Source organism: Eretmochelys imbricata, chromosome 9 (assembly GCF_965152235.1).
Source record: "Eretmochelys imbricata isolate rEreImb1 chromosome 9, rEreImb1.hap1, whole genome shotgun sequence".
NCBI lineage: Eukaryota > Metazoa > Chordata > Testudines > Cheloniidae > Eretmochelys > Eretmochelys imbricata.
Window position 1 is genome coordinate 22,367,104 of NC_135580.1, and position 25,915 is coordinate 22,393,018.

At 39.8% G+C, this 25,915-nt stretch overlaps 2 protein-coding genes across 8 annotated transcripts in view; one reads left to right on the forward strand and one right to left on the reverse strand.

Annotated features, from left to right (window-relative positions):
* Positions 1 to 13,017, forward strand: part of LOC144270192 (caspase recruitment domain-containing protein 8-like) — a 39,388-nt gene extending 26,371 nt beyond the window's left edge. For 5 of the 7 annotated variants that reach the window (XM_077826500.1, XM_077826501.1, XM_077826502.1 and 2 more), the window contains 11 exons: positions 1,149 to 1,193; positions 1,291 to 1,334; positions 1,435 to 1,484; positions 2,535 to 2,755; positions 2,842 to 3,092; positions 4,425 to 4,559; positions 4,936 to 5,074; positions 6,394 to 6,447; positions 8,333 to 8,413; positions 10,850 to 11,122; positions 11,805 to 13,017. In XM_077826500.1, coding sequence (XP_077682626.1) covers positions 1,149 to 1,193; positions 1,291 to 1,334; positions 1,435 to 1,484; positions 2,535 to 2,755; positions 2,842 to 3,092; positions 4,425 to 4,559; positions 4,936 to 5,074; positions 6,394 to 6,447; positions 8,333 to 8,413; positions 10,850 to 11,122; positions 11,805 to 11,824 — 1,313 coding nt within the window. In that variant the 3' untranslated portion in view covers positions 11,825 to 13,017. Of the gene's footprint in view, positions 1 to 1,148; positions 1,194 to 1,290; positions 1,335 to 1,434; positions 1,485 to 2,534; positions 2,756 to 2,841; positions 3,093 to 4,424; positions 4,560 to 4,935; positions 5,075 to 6,393; positions 6,448 to 8,332; positions 8,414 to 8,495; positions 8,645 to 10,849; positions 11,123 to 11,804 lie in introns of those variants that run through there. The other 2 variants (XM_077826506.1, XM_077826503.1) reach the window with 2 other exon arrangements.
* A 6,072-nt stretch (positions 13,018 to 19,089) lies between these two features.
* IL12A (interleukin 12A) lies at positions 19,090 to 23,722 on the reverse strand. The gene is made up of 6 exons (XM_077826874.1): positions 23,692 to 23,722; positions 23,288 to 23,484; positions 20,602 to 20,709; positions 20,453 to 20,494; positions 20,242 to 20,349; positions 19,090 to 19,421 (listed from the first exon to the last, which is right to left on the reverse strand). The coding sequence occupies exons 1-6, from the start codon at positions 23,720 to 23,722 to the stop codon at positions 19,254 to 19,256; spliced, it is 654 nt and encodes a 217-aa protein (XP_077683000.1). The 3' UTR covers positions 19,090 to 19,253.
* Between the last annotated feature and the right edge of the window lie 2,193 nt (positions 23,723 to 25,915).

A 25,915-nucleotide genomic window follows, 5' to 3' on the forward strand; every position in this document is an offset into this window, starting at 1 on the left:
AGCAGAACTGGCATAGGGACAGGCTGGAGGGAACATGGGCAGAAGGGGTCAGGTTTGTGGGGAACAAGAGCAAAAGGGTCTATGACTTCTGTGACTCCTTACAGCATTTCTCTGCTGTCAGCAAATACCTGGGAAACCCGTTGGCAAAGTGTGTGTGTGTGATCCCCATCTGCTGCTGATCCCTAGAAGATGACAACCTACTACAGCTATCTGTTACTCTGTTAACTCAATGGCAAGGGTCTGTGCTGTAGATCTAAAGGTTCCTATCCTACCGACGAACACGTAGGGGTCAGTATGATTCCACCTGCTGATTCCAATTTCTGTTTTTGAAAACCTAAGATATTACACACACAAAAACCTATGTGAAAAGAATATTAAGGTTGTAAAGTCAAACACTGGAAAATTAGGAGATGTTAGAATTAAGGTGGCCCATGCCCTCTTGTGCATACACATTGTGATAGATCTTTGTGCTTACTTTCATAGAACCCTGAAATTTGTCCATTATTTCATACATTCTTAAATATGAAGGCCATAAGGGACCATTTTGATCATCTAATCCCTCCTCTTGCATGACACAGGCCATATATTTAACCCAGGGATTTCTGCATGTATGCTAACAATTTGTGGTTGAACCACGAGAGTTAACGGAAAGACAACACTTAAACATAGGTTACCATGTGTCGTGGACAGTTAAGAGAGAAATACAGTATTGATGAACGAGTTTTTATTTTTATTTACATTCAAATCAGACTGTGTGAATCTCATGGGTCTGATTCTATGATGTGAATTGAAATAAAGGAGTTGAGGTTGCTGATGAGGGAAGGGAATAGTAGCTTCATTTCTTTTGGGTCGGCAGTTGAAGTCAGTGGGATTGTGCCAGTGCAACTGTGAGCAGAAATTTGCCCAGAGGGCTGATGGATTTGATATATGGTGTATTTCTGCAAAATATCACTGGATTAAGCAGTGGAAAAAACTAGAATCAAAGGGAGGTTAGAATGTTTAGAGCCGATGGAAGGGTATTAAAAAAGATCATCCTCCGCTTTATTTTATGCAAAAGCTTTGACGAGGGCCTGTTTCAGCTTGAGTGTAGTTCATTATACATAATTGTGTATGAAACGTGTATTTTATAGAAGTAATCTTTTTTATAGATGAAGAATTGGAAAAGAATGAATTGCTGCCACCTGTTGCATCAGGTTTGAATGTATCTTGTTGAAATTGTGCATCTGACAATTTTTAATAATTTTTCATTTTAAAGAGTTGATTTTTACCTCTGTTTTTTTTTTCATTTAGAGGCTAATAGCCAATTTCGCTGTGAACATGTCAAGACTGAACATGTACGTTTTTAAAATCCACATGAGAATTTGTGTTAGTATTTTGCAAATTGTAATTCTGCAAAATTTGTGCTTCACCAAATTTATTCATTTATACATACAGAACCAGAAAGAGCAAGTGACCCCCAGAAGACTTCCCAGAGGAATATTTTGGTAGGTATTGTTTAATGTAATTGGTGGATGTTTACGTTGTCCAGCTCAAAATGCTTCTATCTTCAGCTGAATTACATAAGCGATTAATTTATCGTATGTATCCTGCTCAGTAAATCCATTAAAAATAAACAGTTCATTACTCTCATCAGCACTAGCTTCTGGGCCCAATCCAGCAAAATTTAACTTGAAGTATGTGAGCAGTCTCATTGAAGTAATTAAAGTTAAGAACGTGCTTACGTCCTAGTCCGAGGCTTCTGTAAAGTGTCTTGTTCTGTAATTCCCTTTTTTCACCTGAACTTGTCTAGATGTTGTGTACTTTCCATTTGAATGTCTGCCTTGCCACAGTTATTCATGCATTTCTCACCTCTGGATTGGATTACTGTAATGTGCTTTACTTTGGATTAGTTCTGAATATCACTCAGGTTATATCTATATAGCAGCTGGGAGGGTGATTCCCAGCATGGGCAGACAGATGTGCTAGGTCTGCTTGAGCTAGCATGTTAAAAATACTGTGGCTGCGGTGGCAAGAGTGGCAGCTCGAGCTAGCTGTCCGTGCCACCCTGTCCACACTTCTGTTTTAGCACAATAGCTTGAACAGAACTAGTATGTGTCTGCCTGCCTGCATGGGGAATCACCCTCCAAGCTGCTGTGTAGACATACTCTCAGAAACTTCAGCTAAGGTCTGGTCCAAATCCATTGGAAGTCAATAGGAGTTGGTTTGAGCCCCTAGTGTGGGTAGCAGCTCTCCACTTTACCTGTGTATCAAGCTCTGCACTGGTTTGGACTTCGTCCATTCCTGCATTCATTTAGCTGGCACGCTAAAAAAAACAAACAGACAAGCTTAGGCTTAATCTTTAAAAAAAAAAATTAAAGAAAAAGATTTTATGTGCTATTTTCCATGCTGTTCTTGGTGGGGAGAAAACCTCAAAGGAACGAGTCATTTTTAAAAAATAATTTATCTCATATGAACCACTTTTAAACAAATCACATTACGTAATATTTAATATGTAATGAAAGTTAAACTGTATTTGTCATACTTGTCCAATACAGGTTGAAGCTGGAGGCAGAGGGAACTTACCAATGTACTGTTACAGGCTTGATTTTCGATGTAACCAAGGCTGCTGTAATCAAATATTCTGTGTTGTCTTGGAGCAAATATGCTGATTATGTTAAAAAACCATGGATAGTCGGTGGCCCTATATTTGATGTCAGTTGTGACTCAGCCTCTGTTCTTACTTCCATTCAATTCCCACATTCCCTCAGCCTAAATGGTAAGTACTGTATATTGAGTTTAACAAATATAGCTATCTATTACTATTCATTATAAGAAATGTTAATGTTTGGTATCTCTTTGCAGATCATGAATCTGACATGACATTCAAAGTTTTACATATCAAAAGTACTGGTCCAGCATTTGAGCCTTCTGTTGATCATTCAATGACGCATGTCAAATGGCATGTGAGTTCTCTCTCTCCAGTAGGACCGGTTATTCAAACACAAGAGCCAGTACAGTACGATGGGGCTGTAATTTTATACAAAGTTGTCAATAATCACCCTTCCTTATCATTTCGTGTGTATGTAGCAACAAATAACGATTCATTTATAAAGGTATGGTATGTTTTTTTAACTTACCAGTGGAAAGTGCTCAAATTCAATATAAATATGCCCAAATGTTGATCATTAAAATGTTGACATTGTCTTGTAGTTTAGGCCTCAGATCTGATGTACATTAAATTTATAATGTGGCCATGATGTTGTAGACATAGAGAGTCTGATCTTCCAATAAAAAGAAAAGAAGTACTTGTGGCACCTTAGAGATTAACAAATTTATTTGAGCATAAGCTTTCGTGAGCTACAGCTCACTTCATCGGATGCATGCAGCTCACGAAAGCTTATGCTCAAATAAATTTGTTAGTCTCTAAGGTGCCACAAGTACTCCTTTTCTTTTTGTGTATACAGACTAACACGGCTGCTACTCTGAAACCTGATCTTCCAATAGAGTGTCTCACATGCCGGGGTCTAGGAGTCATTGGGAATTCCATTCATGGAGGGCTTGCAGGATCAGGATGAGGACCAGAATGGTTCAGCTCCCAGATTAGCTCATACTCTGTCATTCATTTTCATTGTTTGTGACAGAATTGACCTTTAAGCTGCCCCATGTAACATAACAGTGAGAGAATGATATTTGAAAGTTACTGAATAATAGACACTTGGCAGGACTCACTCTGATCCAGTCGGCATTGTGATGCTGTTTGCAGGGGGCTAACAATAGGTCTGCTCCTTGCTTTATTCAGAGGAGGCTAAATATGAAGTCAACATGTTGGCAATTAGAACCCAGTCCTGCAAAGAATTGTGCACCCTCATTTCCCCTTTGAAGTTTTCTGATGGGCAGTGGAAAGTGGTCAGCACCTCAGAGGATAGGGTTCAATGAAACTAGAGAAGGTAGAAGAATGTTTCTCTGGTGGTTTCTTGCTAATGAATGCTTTTGTAAATTTGTATATTGCTTTTTGTAAGGCTTGTTGTGTGGAAAGGCACGTATGTGGTAAAAAGGATTATTAGTAATGAGCAGAAATGAAAGTTGTGAGTAGCATTTTAAAAAAAGCCCTATAGACAATCATATTCATTATTTGCATAATGGGATATCATCCGAATGCAGTGGCTTACTGATCTGCAAAGGGTGAAGGCTCCATCAGTGTCTGATTGGAGAGGGATCTGGGTGCCTTGGGCACATAAACCTGTCCAGCTGTGAGTGAGAATATATCCCATGATCTGTAAATGTTTGATTTGACCATTTACTTTCCAAGGAAAAGCATCACCATCCATTAATAAAATTGGGGATATAGAAAACCACAAGGAAGTTTAGAAGCACATCATTGTTTATGAAATTCTTTAGTTTGTAGACCAGGATGAGTATCAAGTAAATGTATTTTTAAATTTTAGGATATCTCGAAAGCAGTAAAACATTCTGATAAGAAATTCATCAAAATTGACAAGCCCCCGGTTTGTCAAAAACGACTACAAAATGGAAAGAGATACAGATTAATTAGTGAGTCAGAAGCTGAAATAACTCCTGAGGTATGTTCTATATGAATACATAATTGGACTGTCAATGTGCATATCACAGCTCAGCTGCAAATATTTTGTGAAAAATACAGGTTTTATCATTTATACTCCTCATAAATTCAGGGCATGCATCACTGTAAATGAATTCCAGCACATTTGTTTATTATCATTACAGGAAAGCTATACCCTTAGAAACTCTAAAACTATAGGGGTGAATCCGGGCCCCACATGAAATCACTGGCAAACTTCCTGTTGGCTTCATTGCTGCCAGGATTACACTCCAGATCTATGCCACAGCTTTTCTGAAAGCTGCCTTTTTATGTTTAAGCTATTTTAATGCTTACAGTAAATGTTTTAGCTTTTTTAAAAAACTGATTTACATTTTTAGGAAATTGAATTTGTTGATGGCTCTCTCTTAAAATTAAAAAGTTATATTGAAGTCTACTTGGAGCAACCTATGGAGTTTACATTATCTTTGATTGAACTCGAGTCTGAAGAAATTGTCTGGAAAGCAAAACTAAGAGAATGTGAGTATTTTTTGTGTTTGAGCTATAGTTTGTTTCTGTTGAAAACTTGTGCAAGTTTGGGTCAAATTCTGTTTCCATTGAGGTCACCAGATCTGGAGCTGAAAGTGCCAAAACACTAGGAAAAGGCAGCTGTGATTCTTGTGGCTAGGACAGAGGCAGGGAATATTGGAAAACGTAATGTAATTTATTTTAATTTAAATATTATATATAATATAAAATATCTCAACATTTTATAACTTTTATTTTGTGGGTTTACACATGTACTGCAGCAGAAGTGCAGTCATGAGAGCATAACATAATTACAGTCTCAGAAATGAGAATGGCAAAATATATTTTCCATTTGGTTAATAATATATGTATAATATACATTTGAAAAAGAGCAAAGGCCTGAATATATATTTACATGAGCATAATATAAATATGAATTTACCTAAAACACTAGAAGTAGAGCATTGAGTACTCTGATTTAATTTATGGTACATGGTGAAACTTTACCCTGCGAAATTTTTATTTGTTTGTTTGTTTATTTGTATAGCTAATATTACCCAAATTTTCAGATAACCAAGACTGAAAGATGCCCAACAATCAATGTAAAATAAATATTTATACAATACAGAATTTTATGACTTTAGATCTAGTGATATAACAATAATGATAGTAATATTGTACTTTGTTATTTTCCAAAATGTTTGTTCCCTGTTTTACCCAAGTAGATAGATTTTCTAACAAGCTGCTATTCATTATGAAAGTCTGTAGGGATGTGAATGAATCTCGGTAATGAAATAAATACAGAAAGGAATAGATATTAGGATATTTGGGAACTGTGTTTCAAAAAAGATTTGGTTCATGAATGTTATGTAAATATCATGTTGTGCTGATTTAGAATGACATAACACTGTAGTAGAACCTTGCTTATTTACACTAATGACTGAGAACCCATTAGAAGATGGTCAGAATTAGCCAAGGGTTAAATCTTAACTTCCATGGGTTTGGATCAGGCTGTTTATCAACTGACCAAACAGTAAAAATTGAAAGAATTTCACATTGCAGAGTAGGCTGTTTTAATTTATTTTAGAAAGGGCGGTTGAGTTCTAATTATTAAAGATAATACATCATATTATACATGCTGTGAAATATTTGATAAAAGTAACAAAATCATAGCAAAATGATCTCATTACAGTACCCTACTGTTAAATCTTTGCTGAGCAGTGGAAGAGACTAATAATTTTTCTGTGTGAGAATTATTGGATTTGTGGATTAGCAGTGAGAATTATTGTAGTGCCTTTCATTTACTCCAGAAAACATTTATATTTTAACAGGTGACTGGATACTACATGACCAGAACAAGAATGAGCAGAAAAGAAACACAGTCAGTAAGTTATTTAAAAGAAAAGTGGGTACTACATTATTTCTATTCTTTACAACTTGGTTGTGCTGTGTAAGGTTCCTCCCTCTTGGGTTTAGTGCACCCCCTTCCAGCAGCGTTGGGGAGTCGGTAGGTTGGCCGGATGTTTGTCAGGATGGCCTGACTTGCAGCCATGTAACTGCCCTATTAGCACTTCCCATCTCTACCGGGAGGCGCAGCACACTGCCCAATAGCAGGGGTCCCCAGTCCCTGGTTGGGGTGCATAACAACAGTCTGTGACTCCAGCCCTGCGGAGTTAGGGTTGCCAGGTGTCCAGTTTTCAACCAGAAAGTCTGGTAGAAAAAGGGACCTGACAATGTCCGGTCAAATGTACTGACTAGACACCCAAAGTCTGGTTACTGTGGGCAGGGGAGGGGGGGAGGTGCTGGGTCATCACCTGCACCCATAGGCGACGACTTCCCCTCTGCCTGGTGGGTGCTTGACCCCCCTGCCCCGCCCCTGTCCCGCCTCTTCCCACCCCTTTACCGCCCTCACCCCACCCCCATTCCACCCCTTCCCCAAAGTCCCCACCCCTTATCTGGCTCCTCCTCCGAGCACACTGCATCCCCGCTCCTCCCCCTCCCTCCGGGAAAGTCCTAAGTGCTGCCAAACAGCTGTTAGGCGGTGGGGGCGGAGGGGTGGGAAGCGCTGGGAGGGAGGGGGAGGAGCGGGGTTAAGGCGCACTTGGGAGGGGGGAGGCGGTAAGGCGGGGGAGGGGGGAACTTGGCTGCCGGTGGGTGGCTCCAGCTCCGGAGCACTCACAGAGTCGGCGCCTATGCCTGCGCCAGCTCCTACTCAGCTGGGGTTGCCTCCTACCTACACCGGGAAACTGCAGCTCCCAGTCCTGGCTCCACAGGCAAGTGCCTCCTGACCTGGACAGAGGGGAGTGTGCAGGAGAGGGAAACAGCAGTGAGCAATGGGGGGAAGAGAAGCGAACAAGGCGGCGCCTCGGGGGCCTCAGCAGGAAGAGGAGGGGCAGTTCCGGCCCTCCTGCTGGAGTGTCCGTTTTTGAAATATTACAAAGTTGGCAACCCCAATTGGAGTGTGGGGATTGATCAATGAAACAGTCTATTGCCCTCAGCTTGCTGGCTGGGGCAGGCAACCACCAAACAGTCTCTGGGCTCAGGTCCCTTTGGGAATTGTTCTGAGCAACAGTTACTGGCTCAGGCCTAAGGTTTCATGCCCGGCCAGCTCCTGAGTGTGCGGTGGGGAAAGGGGACCCATGCCCATCCTGATCCATCGGGTCCCAGCCCAGGAGCCTAGCAGTGGAAGACAATCCCACCAGGGGCTCAGCAGGGAAGCGGGCGGTTGCTGCTTTGCAGCCCAGCAGCCCAACTGGACCAATGTCTGGTTTCACTGGGCAATTTCCTACCAGTTCCTGCGGGTGTCACTCCGTTGCAGCCCAGCTGTGGCTCACAGGCTTGCAGTTGGGTGGCCCTTGCTCCAGTCTCTCCCCAGTGTCTTCTGGGGCAGTAGGTTGCTGGTCTTCGCCGCAACTGGTCCTGGACCTCACTGAGGGCTCAGCTTTCTGAGAGAGCTGTCTGCCTCGTTCTCTGGTCCAGCCGAACTGAGCTGCAGGGCCCTACTCTTATACTTCCTGCCCTGCCCTGCCCTGCACTTCCTGGGGAGGGTGGGACAGGGTTAGCTGCGCCTAGCAAATGAAAGATTATGTCATGTGATGAAACCTCTAGGAATATGTCCAACCAAAATTGGCAACCCTAGCTGTGCCTCCCAAGGGAAGTAAACCCCCTCTGCACTGGAGAGAGGCCACTCTGCTTCAGTACATGCTGATTAAGCACAGGAGAAAAATATATGAAACAAAAAAGTAAAATCAGTTGTCATCTACTCCTTAGGAAACAGAAGACGGAAATCAAGCAACAGCCTCTCTGACGAAGAATTTTATAATAAAAGGCTAAAGGGTAGAGATATTTCAGGTAGAGAATTTTTGTGTGATTCAAAAATATTTGTTTATGGTTCATTTTATACTATTTATTTATTTATTTATTTATTTATTAGGGCTAAATGTTAAATTGGCCTCCACAAATCTGACCACAGAATTTATGGGGACAGAAACCTGCATTTGTGGATGCAGAAGGCATCAATATACCTCATTTGTAGGAACAAATGTTTGCTTGTATGACCCACAGGTTGATGCTATAAATTAGGTGAGTGCATACATCAAGACAAAAGAGCTGCTTTTGAAGAATTTTTGCTATAGTGCTGGATTTTTTTTCCAGAAGAATTCTCCACCCAATGACTGGGACCGGATTTTCTCAAAGTTCAGCTCCCATTCTGGCATCTGAAAGTAATAGTCTGATTTTTCAGAAGTGCTCAGCACCCAGTAGCTCTCATTGAGAAGTCAGTGGGACTCAAGCACATGCTTATGTACTTTGCTGAATTAGGGCCTTAATTCAATACGTTCCAATATCAGATGCACCTGCTGCTACTGGATATGCTAACAGATAACAGGTTGCATGGATAATTCTAGATGCCTCTAAGAACCTTAGCTTTATTTTTCTTCCAAACATATTGCTAAAAGTTCAGCCTTGCTGGCTTTCCTAATGGTTGCTCTGAGAAATTATAGACATGCTGGGGTTAATCACCAAAATGTCATACAGAGGAGTATCATATTACAGTAGACATTACAATAGTCAAAATTGTACATTTGGATCCAGTTTCTGTTTACAATTTCATGTATATAAAGTTTTAAGTCAGAGCTTTACATTACATTTTTAACCCCTGCTTTACAGTGTTTGAATTCTGTCCAGGAAAGGGATACATCTTTTGCGTCCAGTACCTATTTCTGCATGGTCAGCTCATCCAAAGAAAATAATGATAATGTCTGAATAAGGTGATATTCAAGAAATGCAGAAAGAATCAGCAAAAAAACCGAGGAGTACTTGTGGCACCTTAGAGACTAACAAATTTATTTGGGTATAAGCTTTCGTGGGCTAAAACCCACTTTATCAGATGCATGCAGTGGACAATACAGTAGGAAGATATATACACACAGAGAACATGAAAAAATGAGTTTTGCCATACCAACTGTAACGAGACTAGTCAATTAAGGTGGACTATTATGAGCAGGAGGAAAAAAAACCTTTTGAAGTGATAATCAGGATGGCCCATTTCAAACAGTTGGCAAGAAGGTATGAGTAACAGTAGGGGAAAAATTAGCATGGAGAAATAGTTTTTACTTTGTGTAATGACCCATCCACTCCCAGTCTTTATTCAAGCCTAATTTAATGGTATCCGGTTTGCAAATTAATTCCAGTTCTGCAGTTTCTAGTTGGAATCTGTTTCTGAAGCTTTTTAGTTGGAGAATTGCGACTTTTAGGTCTGAAATTGAGTGACCAGGGAGGTTGAAGTGTTCTCTGACTGGTTTTTGAATGTTATAATTCTTGACGTCTGATTTGTGTCCATTTATTCTTTTGCGTAGAGATTGTCCGGTTTGGCCAATGTACATGGCAGAGGGGCATTGCTGGCACATGATGGCACATATCACATTGGTAGATGTGCAGGGGAACGAGCCTCTGATGGTGTGGCTGATGTGATTAGGTCCTATGATGGTGTCCCTTTAATAGATATGTGGACAGAGTTGGCAATGGGCTTTGTTGCAAGGATAGGTTCCTGGGTTAGTGTTTCATTTGCATGTCAATGATAGGCTCTCTCTGTATTTCTCTGTGGTGGCTTTTAGCCACTAGAGGGCGCTATTTAATCATTTAAAAACTTCATTTACAGTATTTTATAAAATGATCCATTGAAAGAGAAATCTGATTAGACCATTGAGGTTCTGACTAGATAGATATAATCATGCAGGTTGTGACTTCTTACTAAAGACTTCTTACTAAAATTTATTAGAAAGGTATAATAATCATTGTTATCTGTAAGGAGTAGCACACTTTAAGATAGACTGTTACGTTAGATACCTGCATTTTTCAGGTGATTGAAGGAACTTGGCTTTCAGCTTAATGCTGCACATGCATCTGAAGTATCTGTGTATTCTGTATAACAGCATATCTAGATGTTTCAGACTTGTGGATTTTTTCCACTAGACAAGTAGCTGTTCACGATCAGAAAAAATTTTCAAGTCCTGGGCACAAAAACTAAATTTAAGATATTTTTGCGACCTAGGACATTTTGCACTTCTTCTTCAGGTGACTTTTCATCACTCCTGATGCTTACTTTGCTTGTCTTGTCAGTTCCTGTACTGCCTGGTAAGATAGTAAGTCAGTACAGTTTTCATTAGTCAGCATTATAGCAGCATCAATAAATGAAGTGAAAATGCAGCTTCAGCTCACTGACTAATATGATCACCTTCATCGTATGTCTCCTTGTTGCAGCTGATTTGTATCCCATGTGTTTTTTAGATGGAACTAAAGCTAAAACTACGTTAACTGATCAGCAACTGATGACTCTTGCAAAGAAGATGGGTAAAGACTGGAAAGAAATTGCCATTGAATGTCTTAAGTTAGAAATGAAAGATATTCAGCAGATTCAGGCAAAAGAAGAAGAGGTTAATGTTCATAAATTCCTGATGTTGGAGAAGTGGAGGAAAGGTGAAAAGAGTAATGGAACTGCGCAAAATTTGTATGACAGTCTCAAGGATCATGTGTCATATGAAATAATACAGATACTGGAAGGTACACTTCAACTTTTCTTTATACTTCATTATGTGATTGTGTTTCAGACATGCTTCTGGTTTCAGTATCAGAGAATTCACTAGACATCCTAATATATATTTTTATTGTGTAAATAAAACATGAAGTTTTGCCCCTTAATGTTCATTCAAGTGTTTTTCATTCTACTTTATAATTATAGTAGTTTATACTTGCTTTTTGAAAAAATATTTTGGAGTGACTAATACTTAGAACAGTTGTTATAGCTTCATGTCAGTTAAAATCAACCACCCTTATAAACCCAAGCAAAATCTTATTTTAATTATGGAGCTCATTGCAGAAATGTCTGTAGCTTTGTTCCTAGATATTTTAGTAACATTGAAGGTGCACCTTTACCCAAGCTTATTGCAGCCTTGATCGTGCAAACACTTCTGTATGTACTTAACTTTATGCACTTTGATTTCAGTGGGACTACTCATGTTTGTAAAGTCAAGCATGTGCAGGACTGTTTGGAGAATTGGCGCCTAAACTGATCCAGGGAAAGTCTTTCTGAAGGGGAAAATTAGCTTAAAATTATATCTGTACAGTGTCATAAGATTTTTATGTACATTTATTACTATTATTATTATTATTACTATTTAACAATTCTATTGCAGTAGCACCTAGAGGCCAACTAATATATACATATGTGTATTCATTTCTTCAGGTTTTTTGGAGCAGACATGAGTTCATGGAGAAACAGCTAAAAGGAGAACTCTCAGGGACATTCAGCTGCATTATGGTTTAAACTTTTCATACTGTTTAAATGTGATTTAATTGTGGACTCTCTCTACAGTTTGGTACTCAGGAGACCAGTTATGAAGATACAAGCCATAAACAATCTTTGGAAAAGTTTAGACAAAACATTATTTAGGGAAAGAGTGTAAATTGAATTTTGCACCAATGTAAATGAATTTAACATTTTCAGGAGTAATTATTCAAATGTTTGGATACCAGTCAATTAACAATATAGTTGACACTGAAGCAGCAATCCTACTGCAATTTGAATTTCCCACTGACTTCATGTCTCCTTTGAACCATTCCTGCTAGGTGCTGAGCAACTCATGTGAATTGCAGAGCTATCTTAACCCACCCTTGAAAACAGCTCACCCTTTCCAACTATTTGACAATATTAAGCATTTTTATCCAGTTCCATGGGTCATTTCCACAGAGATTAGAAATGGCTTGGGGGGCTGATTAATGTACCTCTCATCATCATCTATAAAACAATAGTGCCAATTTCACTGGGTACAAAACATTTCTCTATACATACATTCAGAGGCTCAGGATGGGTTGCCATGTACATGGTGCATAAACCCTTCATGGTAATGCAATTACATGATCATTTTGTTTGTTTCTGTATACCGCCTCTTTGCTAGGCTGGTCTTATGTTTATTCAAAGGTGAAACATTAGTTTCAGTGTAGCACTAATATGTACTAAAGGCAGCTTTAACTTTTCTCTGTCAGGGCCGTGTTGGCTCCATGTGTCTAGTTGTTCACACATTTCTTATAAGCTGAGTTTGTCTGTTGTATAGATTTTTGTTGTATTATAATCAGTGTAAAATTAAATGTATTTTTTTTTTTACTGTTTTTAACTTAAAATGAACATTAAAATGACAGGTGTGTAGGCTAGATATAGAAAATTTACTAAAGGATGCAGAAAAGCAAAAGGCCAATAGATAACTCAGCAAACAGGAAACACATTTATAGGTTCTTAAGTTTTTAAAATACTGTTATCTATAATATAGAAATGCTTCCTTGCAGGCAAGATTGTGGTCTAGTTTTAAGGGCTCCTGTGGATGTCTCTGTATTGTCTGCCTTTGAATGTGTACTGGTTATGTGTGCTTTTTAAAATAGGAATAAAAACTGAGAAATACCTATATCTGCATTGGAATTTTGAGTTTTTAATGTTTTATTCCACAAATAAAATATAATTTAAATTATATCACAATCTGATCTTATATCAGCGTTCATCTTTTCAGCCCTCTACCAGTTCACTGTTAGATGAAATCCCACTTACGCTTATATACATTCTTCTGTTTAGGGGTCTTTTATTCATGCTGATCTTATAAATCTGTTCTCAGCCTTCTGAAAATATGTATCTCCATAGTGCTATGTCCACTAACTATGAGTTTTTCTGGATCTTGCCCATAGCCTTTTTTTGTGTTAGGTGTGTTAATTTACTGTATGCCTTGTTCCAGTTTTTGACGAACTTTCTGTAAAGTCCTGGAATATCCCCTCCACATTCTAGACCAGGACTTTGAAATCATCAATCGTGTAGAATCAGCCCAGGTTTTATACCTAATCCAATGACTACTGGGACACAGCAATCAAAGTCTAGTCAGGATGCACTGAATATTCGTATAGAATAGACATGATCAATAGAGGTTATGCCCCCAATATCCATGCACAGACAGGAGCCACAGTGTTAATCATGCCATGCATGAATGGAGTTCAGCAACTCTGTGGCAGTGGTCACCCTCCCCTGGACCTCTTTGAAATACATGGGGCTCAAAGACTAGTCCTGTAGCCTCTTCTGTGTGTGTGGGGAAACCCAGTTCCCTCCAGTGGAATGAGTGAGGAGAGATATACATGAGGGGAACTTCAAGCCCTCCCACCTTTAGACCTTGCTGTCTCTCTGGTCAATGGGAGTTCCTTAAATCATGTACATTACTTTTGGTTCTCTTCTTTGAGCTTTTTAGGTTGGTGGCAGATTTCTCTGTTTTCTTGGTTACAGCCAAGATCAATGGCTGAGCACTGATGAGCCCACATGAAGGAGAGTCATCATGATCAGATTTTCACCCGACAATGCATGTCCTTATTGTTGGTTAAGCTGCTGTTTATATGTTCCAAAGTTGCTTTTTAAGGGCTTGTCTTCATCTGGCTATGTAGTGATAAATCACCCTTGACTCTGTGCCTCCACATATATGAGACCAATCAGAAAACACACTTCAGGAAATTCTGCAGCCACTGATATCACAGCTAATATATTTAATTTTTGCAGTGTGTTAAATTACCACTCTCTGTTTTTCTGTGATTACATAAAGCCGTAACATTTTGGGAAGGCACTTTAGAAAATTGTTTTATTTCGGGAATATTATACTTTATTTTCTTGGGTCATTGTGTGCTTCCTACCTTATTGATGAATGTAACACACCCTCAAAAATATGGACCTACTCCATCTAACTGCAAAGATGGTTCAGGCCCCAATCCTACAATTGAGCACAGCGTGTGCACAGGGGGTATGCCTGTGTGCATCTCATTGCAGGATCAGAACCTAAACTATAAGAAGAAAAAATGAGTCAAACATGAAGGATTCCTTATTCTTCTGAGGCAAATTAGGGCTGAGACAATTTAAGTACCCCTAGAAATTGGTGGAAAAAACAGTTGCAAAATTGCTCTAAGGTATGGTCATATTTTTTAACGTTTTTATTAAGTTTTTTAAACCAGCTGTTAACTGAAATTATTTTGAAAAACCTAATCTGTGTATATTTAACCTCCAAATGTTACCACACTGGATCATTGAAGGTGGCTCCGGTGGGGCTACCTGTTTGGCCAAGTGCTACCTAATTAGAATCAGAGAGGAGATTCCGTCATTTATGTAAGAGAGAGATTGTGACAGTAACAGACATTTCTTGTGAATTTTTTTATAAAAATATTATTTTATAAATGTTTATTGAGCATTCTAAGATTTTATAAAAAACAGTTAATTCCTTTCATGAAATGATATTAAAGTGTTGATATAGAAATGGAAAGTAGGTATTGGATTTCTGGTTATAAATAAATCAGATCTGCTTTTCAATTATTATGTCAAATATCAAGTTCTCAGGGAGACTGTGAAGGTACAAAACTCTGACTTCCTCCCATCTTTATACCATATCCGGCCATAGCATGACCATGTCATTGGGAGCCTTATGCACCAAACTTATGCCGTAGCGCCAGCAGCAAGTGCTGTAGACACTGCAACTTTGGGGACTGTAAGAGTGGCAGCCCTGGGGCACTGGTAGTAATGTATCAAGAAATTTCCTTCACACTGTGTCATGGAGCCAACTCTGTTCCTGACTGAAGAATGTCGGAGGAAGCTTTTTGTAGGTGGGTGTAAAGAATAATCTGTCCATCTCTGGTATTAGGGGATCTCTTTCAGTGGTTAAAAGAAGGGTATTGTCTTTCTCCATATTTAAGATCAGTAACACAGCAGGCTACATTCCACTCAGAGGAGATTACCTGGTATCAGCTTTTAATTAGACTGGTAGCTAAATGTGCCTAATGAAATAACATGCCTTTCAGACTTCGTTATAGTATTAAATATGTATTTAAGTATTCAATACACAGGGTGAAATCCTGGCCACATTGAAGACAATGGGCTTTTCCCCCCACCCATAGTATGTGTAATCATATTTTGAGTAGAGATGGCATACTTCTGAGTGTCAAATGAAGAAAAATACTGGAAATACAATACAACATATTTTATCTATTCAATATTCATGTGATACTAAAGGAATACGTAAAACCATTAGTAAGTAAACACTATGTACTAGTGAATTAGTCATAGAAAGGACCTTCATTTCCATCATAGCAGCATGACAAAAATCAGATTTGGAACCCCTGTTGAACTAATGCTGAACGATTGGGCTAGTCCAAACAAACACATTTTTTTAAAAAAATTTAGATGAAAGACTATTTTACCCATCATTTGGGTGTCTAAGCAAGAAGAGTCCCTCTAGGATTGAAACACATAACAAATATTGGGGCAGATTCTATGCCGTGTCCATCTTCTGCTGGGTGCTACAAAGTGTGAGGACTGCCAGGGCACTGCGTGTGCATCCCTGATTCTCTGCTTCTGCTCTGGCACAAGTTAGAGCATCATTGGGGCTCAGGATTGCCAAGGTTGTCTGACACTTGCCATTATGAGACTGTTTTCAGATGTTCATAATCTTGCCAAACTGTAATTGTTTCAGCTGAAACATGTCATGCCAGGTGTCTGTCAGAATAATTTTTTTGTCGTTTTTTGGAAAGTTGCAGCAAAAATGGCTCATCCTTTTCCAAGACTGACAGTAGGGGAAAATATGTTGTTTTGCCCACATTAGAAAAATTCTTATAACTATTTCATTTACAAGCTGTAGCATCACCATGCTGTGGAGTGGGGACTTGAAATTTGGCAAGTGGTGTCACCATGGTGTCAGGGATGGGCCTGTTTTTGCTTTTCTGTGAAAAAAAAACACCTCAAATTTGGCCTACTTATAAGCATTTGAAATAGCACATTTCACACATGCTCAGTACAGACTTAGAGTTTGGCTGCTAAATTCTTGGAAGAATCCATCTGCGCTGAACATGCTCCACCCTGGAGCCAAGCAGGAGTTTCTCTGCAACTTCAATTCCCTGAAACTTAGATCAGTAAGAATGGCTTTTCTGTGGCATCAATGTGTGTCCCCTTCTACCTTCCCCCTGGCAGGGAAGAGCAGTAAATGGCCAGACTCAGATGCAGCGGGAACAAGAATTAGACCTCTTCAGAGAGAGAGGTAAATCCTTGATTGCATTTCTGTAATGAAACGTCAGCTGAAAATTAACTCAAGCTTTAGGTTTGATTAAAATCAAAAACAAGTTGATACCATAACTAAGTTCAACAGAAATGCTTCTATTATTATGATTATTTAGTTCCTTCCCCTCCCCGCCCCCCAAAATGAATTAAAATTCTCCAGTGGCCTTTGCAGCCTAAACATTGGGGCACTGTACTAGGGCCTGAGAACTTGACAATATCTGAAGTTCAAACAGGAAATCAAATGTGCATTTTAAACAGTGAATATAAAGAACCATTGGAACAGATTACCCAGAGATGTAGTCAATTCTCCATCACTTGGAGTCTCTAAATCAAAACCGATGCCTTTTTAAAAAAAATACACTTTAGTTCCATTGGCAAATTACATGGATTACTAGGTTAAATTCTATGCCCTCTTCTATTATGCAGGAGGTTAAACTACATCACAATGGTCCCTTCTGGTCTTAAATATTTACTATATAATAAAAAGAACAGGAGTACTTGTGGCACCTTAGAGACTAACAAATTTATTGGAGCATAAGCTTTCGTGGGCTACAGCCCACTTCATTGGATGCATAGAATGGAACGTATAGTAAGAAGATATATATATATATACACATACAGATAAGTTGGAAGTTACCATACAAACTTTGAGAAGCTAATTAGTTAAGATGAGCTATTATCAGGAGAAAAAAACTTTTGTAGTGATAATCAAGATGGCCCATTTAGACAGTTGGCAAGAAAGTGTGAGGATACTTAACATAGGAAAATAGATTCAATATGTTTAATGACCCAGCCACTCCCAGTCATTATTCAAAACCAAGTTAATGGTATCTAGTTTGCATATTAATTCAGGCTTAGCAGTTTCTCATTGGAGTCTGTTTCTGAAGCTTTTCTGTTGCAAAATTTCCACCCTTCAATCTTTTACTGAATGGCCAGAGAGGCTGAAGTATTCTCTTACCGGTTTTTGAATGTTATGATTCCTGATGTCAGATTTGTGTCCATTTATTCTTTTGCGTAGAGACTGTCTGGTTTGGCCAATCTACATGGCAGAGGGGCATTGCTGGCACATGATGGCATATATCACATTGGTAGATGTGCCGGTGAACGAGCCCTTGATAGCGTGGCTAATGTGATTAGGTCCTATGATGGTGTCACTTGAATGACTATGTGGACAGAGTTGGCATCAGGCTTTGTTGCAAGGATAGGTTCCTGGGTTAGTGTTTTTGTTGTGTGGTTGCTAGCGAGTATTTGCTTCAGGTTGGGGGGATGTCTGTAAGCGAGGACTGGTCTGTCTCCCAAGATCTGTGAGAGTGAGGGATCATTGTTCAGGATAGGTTGTAAATCTTTGATGATGCGCTGGAGAGGTTTTAGTTGGGGGCTGAAGGTGATGGCTAGTGGTGTTCTGTTATTTTCTTTGTTGGGCCTATCCTGTAATAGGTGACTTCTGGGTACTCTTCTGGCTCTGTCAATCTGTTTTTTCACTTCAGCAGGTGGGTATTGTAGTTTTAAGAATGCTTGATAGAGATCTTGTAGGTGATGGTTTGTGTCTGAGGGATTGGAGCAAATACGGTTGTATCTTAGAGCTTGGCTGTAGACAATGGATTGTGTGGTGGAAGCTGGAGGCATGTAGGTAAGTATGCGGTCAGTAGGTTTCCGGTATAGAGTGGCGTTTATGTGACCATTGGTTATTAGCACAGTAGTGTCCAGGAAATGGACCGCTTGTGTGGATTGGTCTAGGCTGAGGTTGATGGTGGGATGGAAATTGTTGAAATCATGGCGGAATAATATAAATTATATAGAATATTTTTGCCATTGACTTCAGTGAGACCAGGATTTCACCCTGTGAATTTATTATAGTGACTGGAAACGATTTATGAAGTAGACAGAATAGCCTACTTTCATTGTCTTTTCTGAGACCATACATCCAACATCGAGAAAACGAAATTATATTTTTTTCCCCAGTACTTGGGTGTTACCAGTGATGTACTGTTTACAAGCAAATATTTAAATATATTTTAAAAAACAATTGCTAATGTGACAGTATCCCTTTTAGATAATTTTAATTCACAAATAAGAAAAAGACCAAAGTTAATTATAGAGATTATAAATTTATTAAACAATAAATAATAAATAAGTCAGGAATGTTATAAATAGGTTTCAATTTATATAATTTTATAAAAACTTACAAATGTATAAATAAATAATTTAAGATAAATAAATTACACCTGAGTGTTTGGAGAACATGTTGATACAATATAGCTTATTTTTTCTAGAAATTTAACATCTTAGCTTAAAAGACACTGATAGTAATTTGCTCAAGACAACTTGGGTCATGAAAAATATTGTAGAATATTATTGTGCTTAGAAATTTTTTTTTTTTTTTTTTGTAGAAGTATTACTGTATTCTTAAATTCAGGTCCAAATCCTGGAAGCCCTCTGTGAGTACAAGTTTCTGTGACTCCAGTGAGAATTCTACACACAGAGGTCTTGCAGTAAGTAGAACCTAATATATATTTTCCTGATACTTAAAATAGCTTTAGTTCAATGTTTTATAGAAAGTGCTTCCAGGTTTCAGCACTATGATGAGCTTCCAGGAGAATTCAGGTAGTTCAGCATCTTGTCTATGGTCACAGTGCGAATTGTGAAAGCATGGAGAACGCTACATAACCTCATTCTCTTTTTGAAAGAGGCTGATCCTCTGTTTGTAGATGGTTGCTCCACATTCACACTGTTAATTTTCACAGCCTTTAAAAAAAAAAAAGTGTGTTGGTCAGACAATTTAACCATGTTTAGAGTAGAAATATATATCAGTCTTTGAATATGCAAAAAATTAGCTTAATTATTTTAATTTAAACTATTAAAAATAAAATGTTTTATGAAAAGGTAAACTATGATAGTAATAATAACTTTCATATAGTTAGGGCCCAAACCTGTACTTCTTATGCAAGCAAACATTCCCAATGATGTAAATAGTTTTTCCCTGCCAAGGAATACAGGTTTGGGCCTTTAAAGGATAATCAGGGGGAGCTGTGGTTTACAGATAATTAAATCCAGTGTATTTGGCAACTTTAGAATCTCCAGTGTACCTAGATACACTATGTTAATAAAAAGGCAATTATTTTAAAGTAGGGACATGATTGCTACCAGCTATTAGAATTTGTTAAGAACCATGTTACGTGTGTTCACTGTTTCTTATCAATACATATTATTTACCAAAATACAGTCTTATCTCTCACCCACACTACATTTCATGGTAGGGATGGGAGACAAAGTAGGATACCATTAAAAAGACAGAAAATTAACTACTGGTATGTTTACTACATCACTGAAAGGGAATCACTTTTTTAATACAGTAATATACAGTATCAAAGTAAGACCTCATTTATACAGAGATGAGAAACTTTCTTCAATTTTAAGAAAAAAAATCATATCAAGATTTTAAATGATCAGATTCCAGAGTAACTTATTATTTGGGTAACTACAGAAAGAAACACATAGAACAGGACTCCATTTATGATAGAAATCATATAAAGTAATCTTTTAGGCAACTGAAAGGAAAACAGACCTGTATCATTTTGTCAATAACGCTAGCCAGCAACTCCTGGTTACTGAAATTCTTGAACTCTGCCTTGTAAGCCTTCAGGTCTTCATTGATACCTCGCATGCACTCAATCTGTAGAAGGTACAAGGATTAAGAAATATTGGAGAGTGATGTTAGATGCTTACAGACAAACAAAAAGCACATGATTTGCTCTTTTGAGAGACTGGCAATTTACCTTATCAAAATCAGCTCTTTCCAGTGCAGGACAATTTCCAGTCTGAAAATCAAAGACACATGAATGTGATCGTTCTGTATCAATATGATGAATTACATGATGGTTCCATATAAAGGTGATGAAACTTGATTTTTTATTTATTGCAATACCTTAGACTCTTCTGGCATACAAGCCTTAATTGTGTTGATTTTATTCTTAGTGATATCTTCAAGATCAACCTCTTCAAGGGTACATTCAAATCCTAGCATGCCACGCTCCTATGTAAACAAAGGGGACATTGTTTGAATCATTGCACATAATGCTGCAGGGCATGTTTATAAGCAGAAATATACAGGATAGTAGGTTACTGAAGGTGCTTCAACATCCTCTTTATATATCTTTATGCCTTTAACAACAAGCAAATATCCAAGCTATGAAGCTAATGTCAAAGGAAATTTTGCCATCATTTTCACTGGGAGCAAGGGTTGTAAATAGATTTATATTTTGTATGTGTCGCAGTGGATTACATTGTCTCCATTATGTTAACATTCTACATCATTCTAAAAGGATGAATCTGCACGCGCAACATTATATACCACAAACTTACAATTTAAAAAATTATTGCTTTTTAAAAAAAAGAGAAAGACAAATAACATTCAAATGGACAAGTGGCATTGTCTTGTGGCCAAACATCAGTGGCACTTTGTCTCATTGAGGTGATGGAACTATTTAGCTTCTTCTCCTCTCTCACCGTAAGGCTATGCCTATGCCAGGGAATTTTAGAAACAGATTCCCCTTAGCACTACTACCAGTTCAACTGTGCCAGTGACAGATGGTAAAAAGAAGAGAGACATATATAACTAAAAAGAAAAGGAGTACTTGTGGCACCTTAGAGACTAACCAATTTATTTGAGCATGAGCTTTTGTGAGCTACAGCTCACTTCATCGGATGCATACTATGGAAACTACAGAAGGCATTATATACACAGAGACCATGAAACAATACCTCCTCCCACCCCTCTCTCCTGTTGGTAATAGCATCAAGTTGGGCCATGTCTCTAAGGTGCCACAAGTACTCCTTTTCTTTTTGCGAATACAGCCTAACACGGCTGTTACTCTGAATCCTGAACCCATAAAATTCTTAGAAAGAGATAATGTGAGAGGATTCATGCTGGGCTGTTTGAATTCTTTAACCAGCTGCCAACACACTACCTAATTGCCTAGCTGATGGCAAGTTTTACAGAATTTAGTGACTATATATGAATTAACCAAACTGAACAGGGGGTGGAAAAAATATCTCAAACAGGACAGATAAGGAAAAAGTAAAAGCAAACACTAGCAGGACACAGATCAGAGGGAGATACTTTGTGACAGAGGGTCACTCAAGCTGGAAGACAAAGAGTTTAAGGGTAGAAAGTTCTCATGAGAAAATGAAAGGTATTTTCTTTATTAATTGTAATTAAGCTTAAAGTACCTATTTAGGTTAACTTTTACTGAGCATAATACTGGATATGTGATGCAGATCATCTCTTTGCCTTAACCTGAATCTATCTGTTCTTTTAAAAAAACAACCCCAGAATCTTAGGCTGTTGTGTGAAATTCCCAAATAAACTGTCACAGAAAAGAAAAAATAAAGAAACCACTAAGAAGCGCTGAAGGAGGATGGCTGGACTCAATCCCTGTATTGTGTTCTGCTTACCAACAAGTAATTTATACTACCATATCTATCACCCCCGAATTTGTCCCAGTTGATTTAAGTCCTGCACCAGTGGAAGATGACAGATGAAGCTTCATTTCAGGCAACAATTAGATAGAACAATAATAATAATTAATAAAAAGGATTGGACGCACAAATGAAAGGTAAGTATGAAACAACAAGCAAGAAAAAAATGGTAAGGAAATTAAGGACAAATTATTACCATTCTCTGGAAATACCAAACGATTAATATGGTTAAAAACAGAGACACAGAAATTTGATTAGCTGAAGCGAACAGAAAAGAAAAACCAAATATGCATGCATTTCTGAAAAGCCAGAAATGTAAGGCTACACACAGTTTGGGAATGTGCACCATCTGGCTGCTTTAGAAAAAGGATGCCTCCTCTCATAGAAATAAAACCGCCCACTGCTCCTTCCATCTGAATATCTCAAACACTCTCTTACACACATTGATAAACATAACACCCCTAGGCTGTAGGTATGTATTACTTTCCCTATTTTAAAAATGAGACAACATGAAGAGGAGTCCTTGATCCTTCTGTGCACTACATATCAAAAACTCCCCACTTGTGGTCAGGGACATAATCCATGTTCTAGCCTGCTTTGTTATTTGTTGTGTAGATGGGACTCCTTAACCTAGCCACATCAGACAAATGTGCAATGGCACAGTTAGATTTGTAGTATAAATGGTGCCTGAGCAATTTGCCCAAGTCATAGAGCGCATCTAGCTGCCAACAGAACCTGCATTTCCTGAACTGCACCTACTCCTATCCCTTCTATCTAGGTTTTGATTGTGCACCCCGACAAGTCCCATTCTTCCTCCTCTGCGCAAAACTGTGAATCTGGCCAAACAAATTCAGATACAGCGGCAAAGAAGCTACATTTGCCTCCCCTCTGGAAAAAAAACATTTCATACCAACTCCTGGTGCCATTAGTTTGTACATTTGACACCTCTTCCACTTCTTCCTCAGGCGCTAGTCCCAGTAACTGATCTAACCCTTGCAGGTACTGTTTTACTGGGGTGTTGATTCAGCTATAAATATGGAAGACAAGCCGCTTCGCTGAACAAGCGAGGACGTTTTTTAACTCGTCACCAGACCCGACGGGAGGCGCGGAGCACGTGGCAACGGCAGACAAACCTGCAGCTGGCGCAGCGCTTCCCTCGCCGCGGTGAGCAGGGACTTAGAAACGCTGAGGCAGTCACTCAGGTTGGGCCACGAGGAAGGCAGCGGCGAGGTCGCTGCCCAGTCTGGCAGGCTGAGGCAGAGGAGACTCACCAGGAGCCAGCCACCTGAAACAGACACGGGCCGCGCGTTAGCACGGGAGCCAGCTACCCCTGGGCAAAGGGACAACGCCTGCACGTGCACCCCCCGCTCCTCCTTCCCCGCGCGCTGCCCGCCGCCCCGCCCCGCCCCGCCGCCACCCGGACCCGGACCCGGACCCAGGGCCGGCGCCCTCGGCAGCACAGAGCGCACGACGCCTCGGCGTGCGCCCCCTGCTGGCGGGGTCCTTGCGCTCCCAGGCCGGGGCGCTGGTCACTCACGGGGGCAGTCGGGGCCGGTGCGCTTCGCCATGCGGACGAGCTGAGGTGGTGCTGGAGCGCTGCTGGGGCCCGCTGGCGGCAGCGGCTTTTATAGCCGGAGGCGCACCGTGCGGCCAGGACTTTCCCTCCTCTCTCTTTCTCTACATCAGCTGCTTGGTCAGAGCTGAAACCCTGCGATGCGGCCGGCGGGCTCTCGGCTTCCCTCCGGGAGGCAGCGGCCCCCGGCTAGTCATCCCGAGAGAGCCCCCGGGCCTGGCCTCGCGGGCGCGCAGGGAATCCCGAGAGGCGCGCGGGAGTCCAGCGCCGCGCCAGGGGCGAGCTGGGGCCCGGGCACCAGGAGAGGGGCCGGGGGGGACTTTGCCACGCCCCCGCCCGGCCTCCTTTGCCCGGGTGGGCTCCGGCCCTGTCCTGTCCCCAGCACTGCTGTGCTGCAAGGGCCCTGCGGCCGGGGCACATGGTAGCCTCAAAACCAGGCTTGGGCTGAGTGAACCACGTGCGGGCTCTAGTGAGCAACTCCCAGGCCTGGGGGACAGCAGGTCCGTGACCAGCTCTGGATAAATCACGTCACTGCTCCCTGCCTCAGTTTCCCTAACTGAAAAGTGAGTCATAATAGTCCCCCCTCCTCACACTGGTGCTAGGGGACTCAGTGCATCTACTGTTATGAAGTGCTCTGAGATCCGTGCGGCAAAGGTGCTGTAGAAATCCAAAGGATTATTACAATATGATGTCACTTTGATGAAATTTGATAATCTGACACTAGTTCCTCACCTTGTGATGTGACATGCAGACACAGCCTCATACAGAAGGAGTTTATCCTGCCAGCCTTGCAAGAGAATTAGTGTGACAGGGTTGCAACACATGAGTGAATAAAGTGTTGGCCCAGCATGTACAGGTTAGTATGGTTTTCAGAAATATGTCTTGAAGTTAAATCAGGATTTTAATGAAGAAATGGGATCAGCAAGAAATACACGAGGCCTTCCTTTTCTTTGTAGCATTCCACAAGCAGCAAAGCAAAAAGATGGGCTGAAGCTGAGCATATTTTAACTCCCTGTAATGCATTACTGTGTAATCTTCCTCCCTAGTTCTAAATAGCCTTTACTCTTATGATATGACCACCTTGTTAACGGTAAGCAATGGTGAAGCATTTCTGCCCCCCCCCCCTTTTTTTTTGCTGGTTACCACTCAGTCTCCAGCCCTGCATCCAGATGTTGGAGCATTTAGTGATACATATTTTTTTAAAAAAATCATTGAAATCTATTTTAGGAGTTGGATCAATTCCAGTCACTGTAGTATCTGGGAAAAGGTTGTTTGGGGACCAAGCTGCTTGCATTATGGCATCACAGAGTGGTGTCATGACTTTGTTCAAATGTCATTATGGTGCAGGATGATGATATTATTAGTATGTAAGGAGGAACAAACAAGTATGATGATCAAGCTTCCTTTTGTTGTAGATAGAAAGCATATCTAATAATTAATGTATGTGCAGTATTGGAATTCAGGAGATCTTGTTGCTATGTCTTGCACTGCCATTTACATGCTGTGAAGCCATGGCAAGTCTTTTAACGTCTTTGTGACTCAATTTCCTCATCTTTAAAATAGAGATAATACTTCCCTTCATCCTATGGGTGCTTTGACACTTAAAACATTAACCTTTGGAAAGCACTTCGAAATCCTTGGATTGGATCCTTTTTTTATACTCTCATTGCATTGTCTCATATAATGGCATTCAGTAATGGCTATCATATTAAAGGGGAAAACTAACAAATTAGGAACTAAAAAGGGTCCCATTCCCACCGGCTGCAGTTGGTAGAGCATCACTCTCTAAAACTATAATGTACTATATGCAAAGGACAAACATTACTGATATTTTTTGGGAATCTACACAAGCCGAATGCTAATGATTAATTGCCAAATCTAATGTGTAGGTCTAAAAAAGAGATTAAGCAAATTTATTCTCAAAAAGCAATCTAAAATTATTAATTTTGTATCTAAATGGAGCAAAAACAATTATATGCAATAGTTTCGGGGCACTGGTCTAACAATAGATCATGCAATTGAATCACTTTACCTATGGGATCATCTTTTGATTTAAAAAGTTCCAGGGACAAGCAAATAAAATTCTTAGAGGTCCTTACAGTATTGTAACAGGCTCTGTAGATTTACTTAGAGAGCATTTTCTCGATTAAATTGATTTGGGGGTATGAAACTGGAAAAGCCCTTAGAG